The sequence below is a fragment of the Pogoniulus pusillus genome, chromosome 7 (genome assembly GCF_015220805.1).
Source record: "Pogoniulus pusillus isolate bPogPus1 chromosome 7, bPogPus1.pri, whole genome shotgun sequence".
Lineage (NCBI taxonomy): Eukaryota > Metazoa > Chordata > Aves > Piciformes > Lybiidae > Pogoniulus > Pogoniulus pusillus.
The window spans coordinates 28,030,036-28,044,328 of record NC_087270.1 but is presented as its reverse complement, the minus strand read 5'-3'; the positions used below and the strand labels follow the sequence as shown (position 1 = coordinate 28,044,328).

At 45.6% G+C, this 14,293-nt stretch overlaps 2 protein-coding genes across 2 annotated transcripts; both read right to left on the bottom strand.

Annotated features, from left to right (window-relative positions):
- Positions 1–648: 648 nt before the first annotated feature.
- SF3B6 (splicing factor 3b subunit 6) lies at positions 649–5,544 on the bottom strand. Its single transcript, XM_064146356.1, has 4 exons — positions 5,387–5,544; positions 4,953–5,071; positions 2,860–2,998; positions 649–2,088 (listed from the first exon to the last, which is right to left on the bottom strand). The coding sequence occupies exons 1-4, from the start codon at positions 5,414–5,416 to the stop codon at positions 1,999–2,001; spliced, it is 378 nt and encodes a 125-aa protein (XP_064002426.1). The 5' UTR covers positions 5,417–5,544; the 3' UTR covers positions 649–1,998.
- A 1,802-nt stretch (positions 5,545–7,346) lies between these two features.
- On the bottom strand, positions 7,347–13,857 carry TP53I3 (tumor protein p53 inducible protein 3). Its single transcript, XM_064146786.1, has 6 exons — positions 13,771–13,857; positions 12,020–12,162; positions 10,902–11,169; positions 9,457–9,669; positions 8,676–8,872; positions 7,347–7,710 (listed from the first exon to the last, which is right to left on the bottom strand). Exons 2-6 carry the CDS (start codon positions 12,155–12,157, stop codon positions 7,522–7,524), a joined length of 1,005 nt encoding a protein of 334 aa, XP_064002856.1. The 5' UTR covers positions 12,158–12,162; positions 13,771–13,857; the 3' UTR covers positions 7,347–7,521.
- Between the last annotated feature and the right edge of the window lie 436 nt (positions 13,858–14,293).

Here is a 14,293-nt window from a genome sequence, read left to right as displayed (position 1 = left end):
GGCAAGTGGGAAAGCTGCAGCAGCATGGCAGCTTTACATTTCTCAGTTCAGAGACACAATCCCAGCTGCTAAAGTCTCCCATGACCAGTTCCCAACCTCAGGGATGGGTCGCTGTAGCCTGCAAGGTTTTAAGGGTGGGACATAGGTACAAAACAGCCACAGCACAGGGACAAGGATTTTTTTACTGTATGCACTAAACACAGCTCTTGCTCACATCCCAAATGCCTGTCTGCAAAAGAAGGGAGACTCATCCCAGGGAACACTCTCCAGCCAGGTACAGGATGGGATTTCAAGTCCCCACCCAAAGCTGAAATCACACCTGAGCCATGTCAGCTGCTGCTTCTCTGCTCCTCTGGGATGAAACAGCTCGAAGTGTCACCACCACCCTTCATGCTCCTGCCAGGTAAGAAACAACATGCACTGCACACGGCAACTATAAGGGACCTCCTCTGTTTGAGATGGGCATTGGTACTCACACCTGGGCATCCTACCCCACTTGAGCTGAACATGTATGGGCAGTTGTGTACGTACAGGGACAGATGCTCTACAAGCTCTGACCTACATCACCAACACTGAAGGTGATGAATGACTTCCTTTCTAACAGGAAAGGTTACATGCAGAAGTAGCACAGCACAAAGCAAGTCTTGATTAAAAATAGCAGAACTATGTAGACACATTTATTTAAGTAAACAGACGAAAGAACAGCATTAGTTCATATCTGACAGGTTTCAATGGAAATCTAATGACAAAAAAAAGAAACATTCCTTTATGACAGCACAATGCACTTAAAGAAAAAAAAAAAGCTTAAATTACAAATCCTCAAAATATGTTTGCTTCTCCCCCAAAATGACCTCTGCCTGTCTGCTCAGGGAGTAAGACATCACATCTAAGTAAATCCTCCCAAGGCAGGACACCCGACAGCGTCCAAGTGACTAACATCTGCTTCAGAACAGAGGCAGGTATCAGTTCTTCCCACTTCCAAAATACACTGGTTATACACACCCTGTAGCACACTAATTTTTATTCACAGCATGAGTGCTGAAAAGCAAACTCATGTTTAATCTTTACCAGATCCCACATCTAAACCTTTATGTCGATGGAATGTATTACAGCTCAAACACACCAAGTAGAAAATGAGACACTACAGGTAGCAAAAAATAGCATGATCTGTCTCATTTTGGACAGGTATTCTTTCCTTCACACTAAAAAGTGTGAATTACTGTCACTCCTACGCTAACCTCAAGACAAACCAGGGACATATAAGAAGACCTTTGTTCTCCATTAGGTCAGCTCTAGAGAAATGCACTATTAGAGCAAGATTATTTTACTGCTTCTTACCAATTTTGTCTCTTGTCACTGGGGAAAAGACAATTTGACAGCTGTATCACTTTAAAAGAATATTTTCTACACTTTGTAGAATAAACTCTTAGAAGCATGGATTTGGGCTTATTTTGTTGCTAGAAGCAGCCTCATGATCGTGTAATGGACTCAGGCTCCTTTAAGCATTCCAGGAGGGAGAAATGTGCAGTACTCTGTGTGCAACACACAGGTGTGAAGAAGTATCAAACCATGCTCTAATAAAAAGCACAGAAATCCCTGTGCAAGGAGACTAGTTGCAACACTCCATTTTCAGAAAGCAGGAAGTGACATTTACCTCAGCTTATGTAGGTAGGTCAGAGCTCCTTGAGCTCTTGGATTAACTAGGGGCATGAAACACCCAACCAGTTTGTCTTAAAAGGTCCTGGTAGAAACAGGGCTGTGGTTATGCAGCATATACTTGGTCACCCTTAAAACCACGATGCCCATTTAAAGCAGATCTTCTGATGTTTTACACTTATTTACTTCTAATGTGAAGATCTACAGATTAAAATTAGAACTTTAAAAAAGATTTGTAAGGCTTCATTAAGGATTCCTGCATTTAGTTCAAGAACTCCACAGCAGAGCTCAAGAACAGTTGAACTCATGAGCAGAGCTTAGAAGTTTTCCAAAAAGATCAATTTATTTTGGTGGGTCTGTATTAATTCCATATTTTTCCTTGAGAAGCTTAAGCTGTTCCTCTTTCTTCTTTGTGTCCATCTTTTGGAATGCCTGTAATTAGGAAAACAGGAGATATGAGAAGAAAGAGAACCCCAAAATCTCATCTTATTATATGCTACTTCCTTCTAACTACAAATAACACCATTACAAACTACATCAGTATCACACATAAATAGCACTGCTGAATTCTCAGCCTCTGAGAATATCACAGCACTGTGGGTATCATCAGTAACAGGCAGAACATCAAGACCTAGAGATACTCTACCTGTAAACAAGGCCTTATAATGTAAGCCAAGTAATAGCTTCTATCTGGAAGAAGCTGGATTGAGATTAGGCATCAAAAAAAAGGTCTTTACCACAAGGGTGGTGAGGCACTGGAACATGTTGTCCAGGCTCCAACCCTGGCAGTGTTCAAAGCAAAGCCAGGTTGGATGGGGCCTTAACGAACCTAGTCTAGTAGGAAGTGTCCTCCGCCCATAGCAAGGGGTTGGAACTGTATGATGCTTAAGGTCTCTTCCAACCTGAACCATTCACATACTATGATCTCACATTCTGTTGCAACTGTGCAGTTTCAAGGCCCTTGCTTCCTCTTTTCAAAGTACATGCACCAGAAACACGTTTCACACTCTTGGCCCATAGGTGCTTTTATTGCACACAGAACACCAAGTAAAGATGAAATCCTAACAATTTATCCAATCCATTCCCTTCACCAGTTTGGATTTTTAAAAAATATTCAGGCAACTGTCTGGCCAAACAGAGTTTTGGTTTGTGCTGTGTTCTCAGGTAACTTACAAAACCCCAAACCAGCCCAAGTGCACCTACCCTGTTTGCGTTATAGTACAGAACGACAAGGTATCTGTTGCACACGTTGAATCCTGACAGGTGATCACAAGCATTTTTGGCATCAAAGATGTCCTCATAAACCACGTAGGCTGTACCTCTAGTTTCAGGAGTGTTTCCACTGCAAAGCAAGACCAGTTTTGATGTTAAATGAAATGAACAGGAAATAGTTCTGTTAGTCTTTGGCAGTGACCGAGATTAGGTTAACAAATATAACTTTGCTAAACCCCAAATTACTGGTTTGGGGTTTTTTGTAGCTATTAAATAACACTTCATTGCTTTCCACACCTATCTCCACTCACAGTTCACAGCTGGAGACAACAGGAAATGTGACACAGGCGTATGCTCCAAAGGGAACTTACCTCTGCACAACAACTATCAGAAGATGTTGCAGGATCTGTCATGTCTCTGGAAGTACTTTGAGCTTTTATTACTATGATTAACTGGTTTTATTTAATATTACAAGACCAGGCTGTCAGTTAATGGATGTCTGGATTAGATTTCTTAAGAGAATATGTCTTTTGGCACACTGAAAACAACAATTTAAGAGTCAGAATAGCCCTGCTAGTACAAGACCACTTCAAAAGCACTGTCATCATCTGTCAGACCACTGACTCAATTTCCTTTGCCAGAGGGACAGGAGACATGTCTGGGCACATCACACTAACTAGCCCAGAGAGATTGCAGAGCCTACAAAACGTCTCAGCCATAAGATATTTATAGTCAAGTTAATAATCAGAAGAATTCCCAACTCCCAAGGACAAATGACATCACACATATCCATAGCAGGCTGTGTATAAGAAAGTGAATGGGATAAAAAGTACACAGAAGCCATTACAAAGGGAGCTCCACATTATGCCTTCTCTCATGTCAGCATTTCTGTGGCAAACAATGGGAATCTATAGTTCTGAACAAACAGCAGGGAGGCTGCCTGCAGTTCCCTGTTGGACATGAAGGCCAGCACATTGCTTTGACAGAAAGCTGCTGATACTTTTTAATTCTGTATGTCCCTCTTTATGTTCCAACATTTTCATTAAATATTAATTCTATCCTCCTTTATGCACTGAACAATCCCTTGCAATCTCTGCAGATCTGGAATGAACACTTCTATTTATTACAGGACCACTTCAGAATTTAAAGGATGACCTTCAAGATCATCAAGTCCAACCATTATCTAACTCTACCAACTCTGGTCCCAAACCATGTCACTCAGCACCACAGCTATGCATCTTTTAAACTCTTCAAGGAAGGGGAATTCAGCCACCTGCCTGGGAAGTCTATTCCAATGTTTGATGACCCTTTCAGTCAAGAAGTTTCTTTTAACAGCCAACCTAAACTTCCCCTGATGCAACAAGAGGCCTTTTCCTCTCATCCTATCACTTAATACCTGGAAGATGAGACCTGACTACAGTCTCCACTCAGAGAACTATAGGGCAAGAACGTCTCCCCTTAAATCTCCTTTCCTCTAGGCTAAGCAACCCCAGTTCCCTCACAGCCACTTCTTACAAAACCTGTTCTCCAGATCATTCATCAGCTTCTTCCCCCTTCTCTAGACCCACTCTACACCTCAATGTCTTTCTTGTAGTGAGGGCTCCAAAACTGAACACAGTACTCAAGGAATGCCCTCACGAGTGCTCAGTATAGGGGAACAATCACAGCCCTGACCCTGCTAATCACACTACTATTGATACAAGGCAGGATGCTGTTGGATGCTGTGTGCTGGGCACACTGATGGCTAATATTCAGCTGGCTGTTCATCAGCAGCCCCAGGATCTTTTCTACTGGGCAGCTTTCTGCTCCTGAGAGAGTCACTGGCTACTGGAATGGGCTGCCTGGGGAGGTGGTGGAGTCGTCATCCCTGGGGTAGTTCAAGGCAATGTTGGACGTGGCACTTGGTGCCATGGTCTAGCCTTGAGCTCTGTGTTAAAGGGTTGGACTTGATGATCTGTGAGGTCTCTTCCAACCTTGGTGATACTGTGATACTGTGAAATCCTGTTACTCCTTAGTGGAATAAGCACACTGATACTAAAGCACAAAAAAATCCTTACCTTTTCAAAGGAAATTAAAATACTTACACTCTGATTTGTCGAATCGGCCCATATTTCCCGAAAATGTCATACATTTCCTCCGCTGTGATTTTGTATGGCAAGTTCCTAATATAGAGGATCCGGTTGACTTCTGGAGGCAGCCGGATCTGATGCGGAAACAACAGAAACTGAGTTAAACGCAGATCGGTCACGCCAGAATTTAAAGTCAGCAGCGTACATGCGACGTCTCGGGTCTAACATCACTGAGGGAAGGCAAGTGCTTCACGTGCCCTTTTCTAACCCTCCACAGCTACAAACCTGACACGTTTGTGTGCAACATGAGATCTGCCTGGAGCAGGGAGCCGCGTTCCCGGCCCACCTCGACGGGGAAGGCGGAAGGCGGGGAAGGCCTCCTCTCAGCGCCGGGCCGAGGGACGCTCCTCCTCACCGGATGGGCAGAGCGGGCAGGGGAGAGCACTCACGTTGGCTCGCTTAGCCGCTTGCATCGCCATGGTGCCGGTGGGAAGGAGGGAGCTGCCGCTCGGGAGAGAAGCACCGCTAGAGAAAGGGACACCGCACGGCACGGAGCGGAGCGGCGCAGGAGCCCCGGCTGCTATCCCAGCCTGCACCGCGCCAGCAGCGCCCGCCCACCCGCTCTGCCGCTGCCCCTGCCCTGCCCTGCCGCCGGCTCTGGGCGGTCCTGGCGGCGGCGCTGCGGCCGCCTCCGTCCCGCTGGCGGATGCTTCCCGGCGCCCCCCGGGCTCTACCGGCGCCCCCCGGGCTCTACCGCCGCCTCAGCGCTTCAGAAACACGCGCGGCGGGGTGGGGTGGGGCACGCCAAACCATAGAATCAAGCAGGTTGGAAGAGACCTCCAAGCTCATCCAGTCCAACCTATCCCCCAGCCCTGTCCAGTAAACCAGACCATCCTCAGACTAAGCGCCTCATCCAGTTTCGTCCTGAACACCTCCAGGGAGGGTGACTCCACCACCTCCCTGGGCAGCCCATTCCAATGCCAAATAGGCAGTAGGTGCACACTGGAATCCAGGAGGTTTCATTTGAACTTAAGGAAGAATTCCTTTGCTTTGAGGGTGCCAGAGCCCTGGAACAGGCTGCCCAGTGAGGCTGTGCAGTTTCCTTCTCTGGAGAGATTCCAAACCCTGAGACCAGCCCAGCCTTCGGGGTTTAAGCTGTTTTTCCTCCCTCAACATCCTGGCAGCCCACGGGAATCACTCCTGAAGAAATCTCAGGCCCCTGAGCTCTGCTTTGGCTCTCTGAAGAAATGTTTCCCTGCAGGAGGAATAACTTCTAGAGGTTTACTTGTTTTCGGACGCTGTGTGGTTAGGTGCCGAGGCCCGGCCTGGCCTGGGCTGGGTGATGAGCACCGCATCAGCAAAGGACCTCAGAGCACTGAGCGTGGCAGGCTCTGCCCGGCAGCCCTCTCTGCATTACGGAGCACTTACTGGCGTTTTCAGTCAAATCAAGGAGTCATTTAGCATGGAAATGACCTTTGAGACGATGGTCTTTAACCATTAACCCAGCGCTGCCGAGGCTACCATGAAACCATGGCCTTAAATGCCACATAGAATCATAGAATCAACCAGGTTGGAAGAGACCTCCAAGCTCATCCAGTCCAACCTAGCACCCAGCCCTATCCAGTCAACTAGACCATGGCACTAAGTGCCTCATCCAGTCTTTTTTTTAAGACCTCCAGGGACGGTGCCTCCACCACCTCCCTGGGCAGCCCATTCCAATGCCAATCACTCTCTCTGGGAAGAACTTCCTCCTAACATCCAGCCTATATTTCCCCCAGCACAACTTGAGACTCTGTCCCCTTGTTCTATTGCTCCCAAAGACCTGTTAAATAACCACTACTTCCCAGAGCAGCTTGTTAAAATAGTTACCAAGCTTTTTGGTGAAGAACATTTAACAATATCCACCCTCCACTGGTGCAGGTTGAGGCTATTTCCTCTTGTCCTATCACTTAATACTAAGGCGAAGAGACAGCGCCAACATCACTATAACCTCCTTTCAGCTACTGCAGAGAGTGAAGTCTCCCTTCAGCCTCCTTTTCCCCAGACTAAACAACACCTGTTGTCTCACAGACCCTTCTTCAGCATCTTTGCCCTTTTCTAGATCCACTCCAATGCCTCAGTGTCTTTCTTGCAGTCAGGGCCCCAAAACTGAACAAAGTACTCAAGGTGTGGTCTCATCAGTGATGAGTACAGGGGAACAATCACAGCTCTGGTCCTGCTTGTCACACTATTGCTGATACAGGCCAAGATGCTGTTGGCCTTCCTGGCCACCTGGTAGCTCATATTCAGCCAGCTGTTGACAACACCCCCCAGTCCTTTACCACTGAGCAGCTTTCCAGCCACTCCAGGCTTCCTCAGGCTCGTGGTGCTGCACGGAGTTGTGACTTACTCAAAACACGACGCCATTGCTGCAGTGCAAACATTTTTATTAAGCACATCCTGTAAGGCTTTGCTTTACTTTTCCTGTTTGGCATCCTCCCACAATAAATCATTACAGATTTGGAAGCAGAAATGACAGATTCTCCACCTGTCAAGCACACATAATGCTAATGATCCTGAAAGGACTACAGCAGTCAGCCTTTCTTTAAGATGAAGCCGGCATTTTGATGACGATTTTGCCAATGTTCTTGTTTTCCTCCATGGCCCTGTGAGCCTCTGCAATCTCATGCAGAGAGTAAACGCTGTCAACAGCTGATTGGAGATGAGGTGAGGTTCCTCCAGAAAAATATGGCAGCACATCTTCTGTGAAGGCTTTCACCAGCCTTTCCTTATACTGAATTGAAAATAAAAGCATTTTTAAGGTTACTTTGAGTCATTTCATTCACAGAAGCATCTGCAAGGACAGCATACAAAATATGCAGAGTTCTCTGAAAGAATTCCTGATATTTGCATAGGGATGCCGAAGTGCATATCTGACAGGTGTAAGTTACAAACAGGAAGAAAACTTTTAGATTAATTCTATGTTAATTGAATTAAATTACCTCAGCAAGTGTTATAAGTTCATTGCAGAAACATTTAAACTCAAACGGGTAACATTATATATTAGACCATGTTCAGAACGTATCTCAGGGCTCTGCATTGGTCTTTTACCATAACATTGAGCATTTTCCACAGAAATTAAATTTTCCTTCTTAATTTCTGGGCATTCAAATGGTCTCAGTCTCTACTTTGAAAAAAAATTATCAAATAGCAGTTTTTATTTTCCCTCTCCACCCCACCCCAACTTGATCGAGTTGCCTGATGACTTGAGTTTTGCTTTTCTTAGGCCAACTCTTTAGATGATGACACTCATAAAATACATATAGAAGTTCCAGGTGTCATTCCTCTGATTTAGTAGTTCTGGAAGGGAGGCATTTGATAAAGATGGAAAACTGGAAGTTATAACTTAATTTTACAGTGTTTTCCAAACAGTTCAAGGTGGTGCTTTTTTGGTAAGAATGCATTAGATGCTGCTTTAACAGTGCTATCAAAAGAAAGCTCTCAAAGCTGTCACTGATTTTAAGCTCAGACTGTATGCACTGGTGATAGCTGTTACTTGCCTCCTTGTCTCGTGATCGTAATAGACTTGTATGGATATTTGCTCTTTTGGAAAGCAGCCTTGCAAACAAATCTCCGTGTACTTCACCTCCACTCAGTAGTCCATAGATGCTGCTTTAACAGTGCTATCAAAAGAAAGCTCTCAAAGCTGTCACTGATTTTAAGCTCAGACTGTATGCACTGGTGATAGCTGTTACTTGCCTCCTTGTCTCGTGATCGTAATAGACTTGTATGGATATTTGCTCTTTTGGAAAGCAGCCTTGCAAACAAATCTCCGTGTACTTCACCTCCACTCAGTAGTCCATAAATAATCCACCGGCCATCAGTAGCCAGACAGTTCAGATTCTTCTCCCAGTATGAGCCACCAACACAATCTAAAATAATATCTACTCCAGAACCTCAAGTAGAAATAGAAAAGATTTCAGCAATGTAGTTGAGATGCATCAAAGGCAGGAGAATTTCAGACAAAACTAAACCCTTTTTCTTTGGAGGTGCAGATTCAGTCCTGCAATGATTTATATATATTTATATAATCTTTCTACTGAAATTAGAAATTACCACAATGATTTTTAAGGAATTCTGGAATCAGGCAGAAAAGAGGAATGATTGTGCAGACCGTCATAAACCCTCCCAAGTGCTCAGAAAAGCTAACTTTTAGTAAATGGGGAGAGAACTGTTTTGTGCCTATATTCAAACATTTCCAAAGACAAGTGCAAGCGTTTGGATTCCTTGTGGAGGCAACAGTAACACAGGCACAGTATTTATTGCCAAATGAGCATTAAGCCAAAAAGAGCCTGTGCATAAACCAGAGCTCAGTTAAACTAGAGAAAGGTAGATTCTTGGGCTGAAAAGGCTGTTGGGATGTGCTAAGTTACTCTCAGCTCCTTCACCGACTAGGGTGACAGTTGAAGCGGCGTATGTGCATACATGTCAGGAGGTACACACTCCTCCCCAACTCTGTCTTTCACATAGACATTCTTACCCTGAGTGAACTCCAAGACCTTTTCACTAAAATCTTCATTCTTGTAGTTAAACCCTGCAGCTGCTCCGGCATTTGCTGTTGCTTTCAGTTTCTCTTGAGTTCCTGCCGTCACAATGGGAATAGCTTTTGCCAGTCTTGACAGCTGAATGGCTGCCATACCAACTCCACTGGCTCCAGCATGGATCAGCACTCTCTCACCCTTCTGTATTTTACCTGAAGGGGGATGTAAGGGAAGTGCTTACCCTTTTGGCATCACCTTTGCATTAAAATATGATCAGGGTGGAAAATACTGAAGAGGAAGCTGAAAGAGAAGCCTTTGAGTGGGCTTTGTTTATATCTTCATATCCTTCATAACAGAAACAATCCTAGAGCTAAAACAGCCTGCAGTGTACTGACAGGACTCAGTTTTACTGACTTCAGTGAAGTGACTTTAGCCCTGTCCAGTTCTGAGCATACATGACCAAGCTGCTTGGGTGAGTGCAGTTAAGACTTTTTATGTCAGGACTGTCCACTGCCACCAAGAGAAAACACATGCAGAGGATGTCAGTAGTGAGAAATCAACCACTCAGCAATGGAGAAATACCAGAAGTGCTGGGTAACATTAAGGACCGGTTTTACCTTTCATTTTACCATCTGTCATTTGCCCTTACACATTTGTTTGTGTTCCACTGATTGCTACTGGAAGTGAAGCACCAAACAGTCTTGGAGACATGGTCCTTATTGGCAAAAGACCTGCAGGAGGCAACAGTGCTCAAAGCACGTCTGCATTTTGAGTAGCGAGGAAAGTTCCTGGTTCATAACTCCTGTTCTTTAGTGAAGCTTTTAGGTGCTACTGCTGAACAGAGTAGAAGCATATTTGTCAGTCAAGGAAAACCCTGTCAAGTGCTACCATGAGTGCTTCTGTACCACATTTTCAAAACACAAGACTGTGAGCTTATGCCTGTTTTAAATCAGCTCAGAGGAGATTTTGCCTATAATTAATGTCCCCACAAAACCAGGTGCAAGAAAATGTTGTCTACTATGGATCCACAGGCATTTAGTAAGAAAGTTCATGATACGGTCATGCTTGCAGAGAAGTCAAATCCTTAGAAGTAAGATCTGTTTTCAGTTGTTTGGAGAATGTGCAATTTATTTCAGGGTTAAGCCTTAATGGAGATTGTCACTCAAGCTTAGAAATACAGACCAAAAAACCCCAAACCTGACTATCCTCCCACATCCTTTCTTTGTAAATATGCAGTCAGCACAGTAAGTTGTGACTGGAGAGATGTGGTCAAGATTTCAGGATCTGAGTCTGGCATACTGGATTCTGACTAGTGAATGGAGTGACAGAGAAACAGGTCTTCAAAAGCAAACAGTATTCAGATGGAGGCAACAAACAGAGGATTTCACAACAGAAAGGAAGCTAAGCTGTTTGGGTAGGATAAATTTGAAAGTACACTGCTCACCTACACAATGTAGCAGCTGAAAGGCTGTTATCCAGGCTTCAGGAATGGCTGCAGCCTGGATAAATGTCATACCACTGGGAACTGGCATCAGGTGGCCTTCAGGTACTGTAGCATATTCTGCCTGGCCACCTCCAGAAAGCAGAGCCATCACTGCATCACCAATCTTCCACCGACCCTTGCAGCCAGGTCCAAGCCCAGCCACAGTTCCAGCTGCTTCTAACCCTAAAATATCACTTGCTCCTTTAGGGGGAGGGTACTTCCCTCTCCTCTAAAACAAAAGAAAGGAGAGGGCAGGGAAGGAAAAGCCATACATCAGTGAGTGCAATGACTTGCAATATTTTACTCATATGCCTATAATCTGAATTCCTATTTATTTAATCATTATTTTGAACTCTGCAAATTTTGCAGTAATTTGAAGATCTATCCTCTGGCAACACTTTTTGCTATCTAAGCATGTTTCATTCTTAAAACCCTGTGTGCAAATTCCATTTGTTGTGAGAACCCTTTGACCAGGCCAGCCTAGCCAGCATTATGGTCTCCACTTGCAGAACACGGCTTCCAGGTCAAATTAAAACAGCTCAGACTTAACAATTTGAATGTGATTTTCTCCTGCTGGAATTGAGCCAGTGGAACATTCCATGTTCATCTCAAAAGCCCAGAGAATGATCTAAGCACCTGGAAAGACTGAAGCATTAGGCCTGCATCTTTGAAGCAATGCTCCTTTTCCATGCCACCCCAGCACTGCAGTGACCCAAATGAAAAAACATTTATCTTCTGAATCAACAGACGTAGAATCATAGAATCATAGAATCAACCAGGTTAGAAGAGACCTCCAAGATCATCCAGTCCAACCTAGCACCCAGCCCTATCCAGTGAACTAGACCATGGCACTAAGTGCCTCATTCAGTCTTTTCTTGAAGACCTCAAGGGACGGTGCCTCCACCACCTCCCTGGGCAGCCCATTCCAATGCCAATCACTTTCTCTAGCCCTGTGAACTCTCCCATCCAAGTGCTTACCAGGCCCAATCTCTTAGCTCTCCAGATCTGTCAAAATTTCAGATAGGTTTGAAAATCTGATGACATTTTAAGGTGCATAGATCTACTTAACATACACACACCTGGAGTAAATCAGCTCTATTCAGAGCACTGGCAGAGACCTTCACAAGTACTTCTCCTTCTCCTGGATCTGGTTTCATCACTTCTTTCACGTAGAGATTTTCTGGCCCTCCTGGGCAATCAAAATAGACTGCCAACATCTTCTCTGTAAATAAATAAATAAATAAATAAGCAGGCATACTTAGGTACAGCTGGAAAACCTCAGTAAACTGTACCACAGACTGCACTCTGCAGGTGGACAATGCAAATTGTGACAGAGTTTGAAGGTGTAAGAGGGGAGGGCTGCCAGGGAAATCCAAGGAGTTATACTGCAATGTACATTGGGATACCTGTCATTGTGAAGGCCATTTGACAAGCCATGAAGATCACCCTGCACCAAGTCACAGGCTTAAACTCTGCACAGGGCCATGCATGGATTCAGCATTGCTGACCACCCACTCAACTGTAAAATGTAACACACACACACATGAAAATAGCATCCTTTGCTCTCAACAGCTTGCATGATTAGAGCCCAAAGGCTCAACTAAGGATACAGGCCCCTAGTTGATTTAAATGGGATTTTAAAAGCCTTATCAGAAAAAGCCTTATTTGACACTTCTAGCTCATCTGAGAACTGCTTTACGGTGCAGCCAGTGAATGGCAGCTCGAAGGTGCTCAGAGGCACAAAGGTGATCCAGCGCAAATTAAAGGTAACAAATGGGTTTTAAAAATCCCTGTTTATTTCTCTTGCCTCAGCAGGCGATTCCTGTGTGCCTGCTGTGCTCTGCTAGAGGGTGCCACTGCTGCAGGAGTCTGAAAGACCCCTCAGGCAGTTTCTAGGTTCCTGTTTTGGCACCAGCAGCTGTTGAGATGGGCTGAGATGTCAAGCCTCCTCCTGCCTGGCAAAATCAAACCTGGCGCAGTCTTCCCTTTGCTCCCCTGGGTGCTGGGTAGAAGGCGATGAGGAGACAGAATCACAACTGGAACGACTGCGCCTCTTACTCAGAGCTGATACTGTAACTGAATACAGCACAGGGCTGCTGCCTTAAGGTGTGTGCGGCGTGGGCTGCGAGCCAGAGTCCCCCCAGTAAACAGCATTGTGTGGCAGACCACCACTGTAAGAATCACTTGTATTGTAATACCTATGCGTACTTAACCGTTCGTGTTAGTTAACTGTCGCATATCTATGCGCATCTAACTGTTGTGTCTTGTTGGTGGCAAGACTGCCCATGCGGGCTGACGAACCCCTCCAAAGCCCAGGAATGCAGATCCCCACCGGTTGGTGCTCGGTGAGCGTTTCCCAGTGATTAAACACTCGCCGTTATTCATGTACAATGTCATTTAAAAGCTTTTCTTTCCAAGACTGGCTCGCTCTTTGTTGTTTTCAGCTGAACTATTTAATCCAGTCCCACCAAATCTGTGTTAGCACAAAAACTTAATGCAAAGCCCACCAGATACCAGCACCCTGTAACAGATGATTGTGCTCTCGTATCCAAGCGCAGTCAGCTAAAAGATGCTGAGGAAGCTTTTGTCCCTCTTCCAACACAGCTGCCCAACCTGCATTTTTGGGTCTGTGTTGCTAGAAGCAGACCCACAAGGCTAAGTTACAGAAACACAGCGAGGGGTCGAGCATCTGCATTGCTTTCAGGAGCGCAGGAAACCAGGGGAATTGAACAAACAGTTTCCAGCCGACCACAACAACTTCAACCCGTCAGATCTGGCCAAAACAACGATTTAAAGAAGTTGTGCGGTTCCTTAGCACAATCTGTCTCACCTTTTTCCCGTGAAGAAGGGAGGGTGTTCCGTGCACTAGGAACACACCGAGCCTGCCCTCAGCAAGACACTCCAACCCCAGCTCCTCCTCTCCCACCTCAGCCCTTCCTATCGGCCATTGCCATGCAAGCCAGGGGTGGAACAGGGTGAGGTTGTGTTTTACTGTGGAGGGACAGACAAGCACGGAGTCAGAAACGTTAGTACCGCACGTCAGGCTTTCTGCCCGTGGACCTGGTTCATTCCACGGATGGAGGCAAAAGCCTCCTCTCTGCGTTGGCATTGAGGCCGAGACCTGCGGTCCCCCCAGCACGCAGGGAGGTTTGGTCTGGCGCCTCCGCCGTGCCGGGCCACTGAACACATGCGTATCTGTGTGTGCTGGGGCAGGGCGCTCTGCTGCTGCCTCCGTTCTGAGCGCTCGGGTTTAGTTAGGGTCCACTAGGGGTACACAAGGTGTGCCATTCCCTATGCTTGAGACTGTGTCCCCTTCTCCCAGGCAACCAGCAATAGAACAAGGGGACACAGTC